Genomic DNA, 447 nt, shown 5'->3' on the forward strand with positions numbered 1-447 from the left:
CCTTGCACGATGCACCCTTGAAGACGCCCCGCCACCAGCAGCAGCAGCAGCAGCAGCAGCAGCAGCAGCAACAGCAGCAGCAGCAGCAGCAACTACAGCAGCAACTACAGCAGCGGCAACAGCAGCTGAAGCAACAGCTGCAGCCAATGATGCTGTGAATGAGATTCTGTGGCCCTGTTGCAGCTACAGCAGCAACAGCAGCAGCAGCAGCAACAGCAGGAGCAGCAGCAGCAGCAGCAGCAACAGCAGCAGTAGCAGCTGCAACACAAGGATGAGGCGAAAGCAGATTGTTGCTGCTGCTGTTGACTGTTTGCTGCAGTGCTGGAGCTGCTTGCAGCTGCTGCAGCAGAACGATGATAAGGGGCCCCCAGAGGAGCAGCAGCAGCAGCAGCAGCAGCAGCAGCAGCAGCAACTGCAGCAGCAGCAGCTGCTGCTGTTGCTTGTTGG

At 58.8% G+C, this 447-nt stretch overlaps 1 protein-coding gene across 1 annotated transcript in view; it reads left to right on the forward strand.

Moving 5' to 3' along the window:
- The window catches only part of EMH_0021840 (uncharacterized protein), a gene marked incomplete at both ends in the record, with an annotated part of 4,955 nt that overhangs the window by 188 nt on the left and 4,320 nt on the right, over positions 1-447 (forward strand). Inside the window, one exon of the mRNA XM_013501847.1 lies at positions 1-442. Within this exon, the coding sequence (XP_013357301.1) occupies positions 1-442 (442 nt within the window). The remainder of the gene's footprint in view (positions 443-447) is intronic.

This window comes from Eimeria mitis, genomic scaffold (genome assembly GCF_000499745.2).
Source record: "Eimeria mitis Houghton genomic scaffold, Emh_scaff773, whole genome shotgun sequence".
NCBI classification, from domain to species: domain Eukaryota; phylum Apicomplexa; class Conoidasida; order Eucoccidiorida; family Eimeriidae; genus Eimeria; species Eimeria mitis.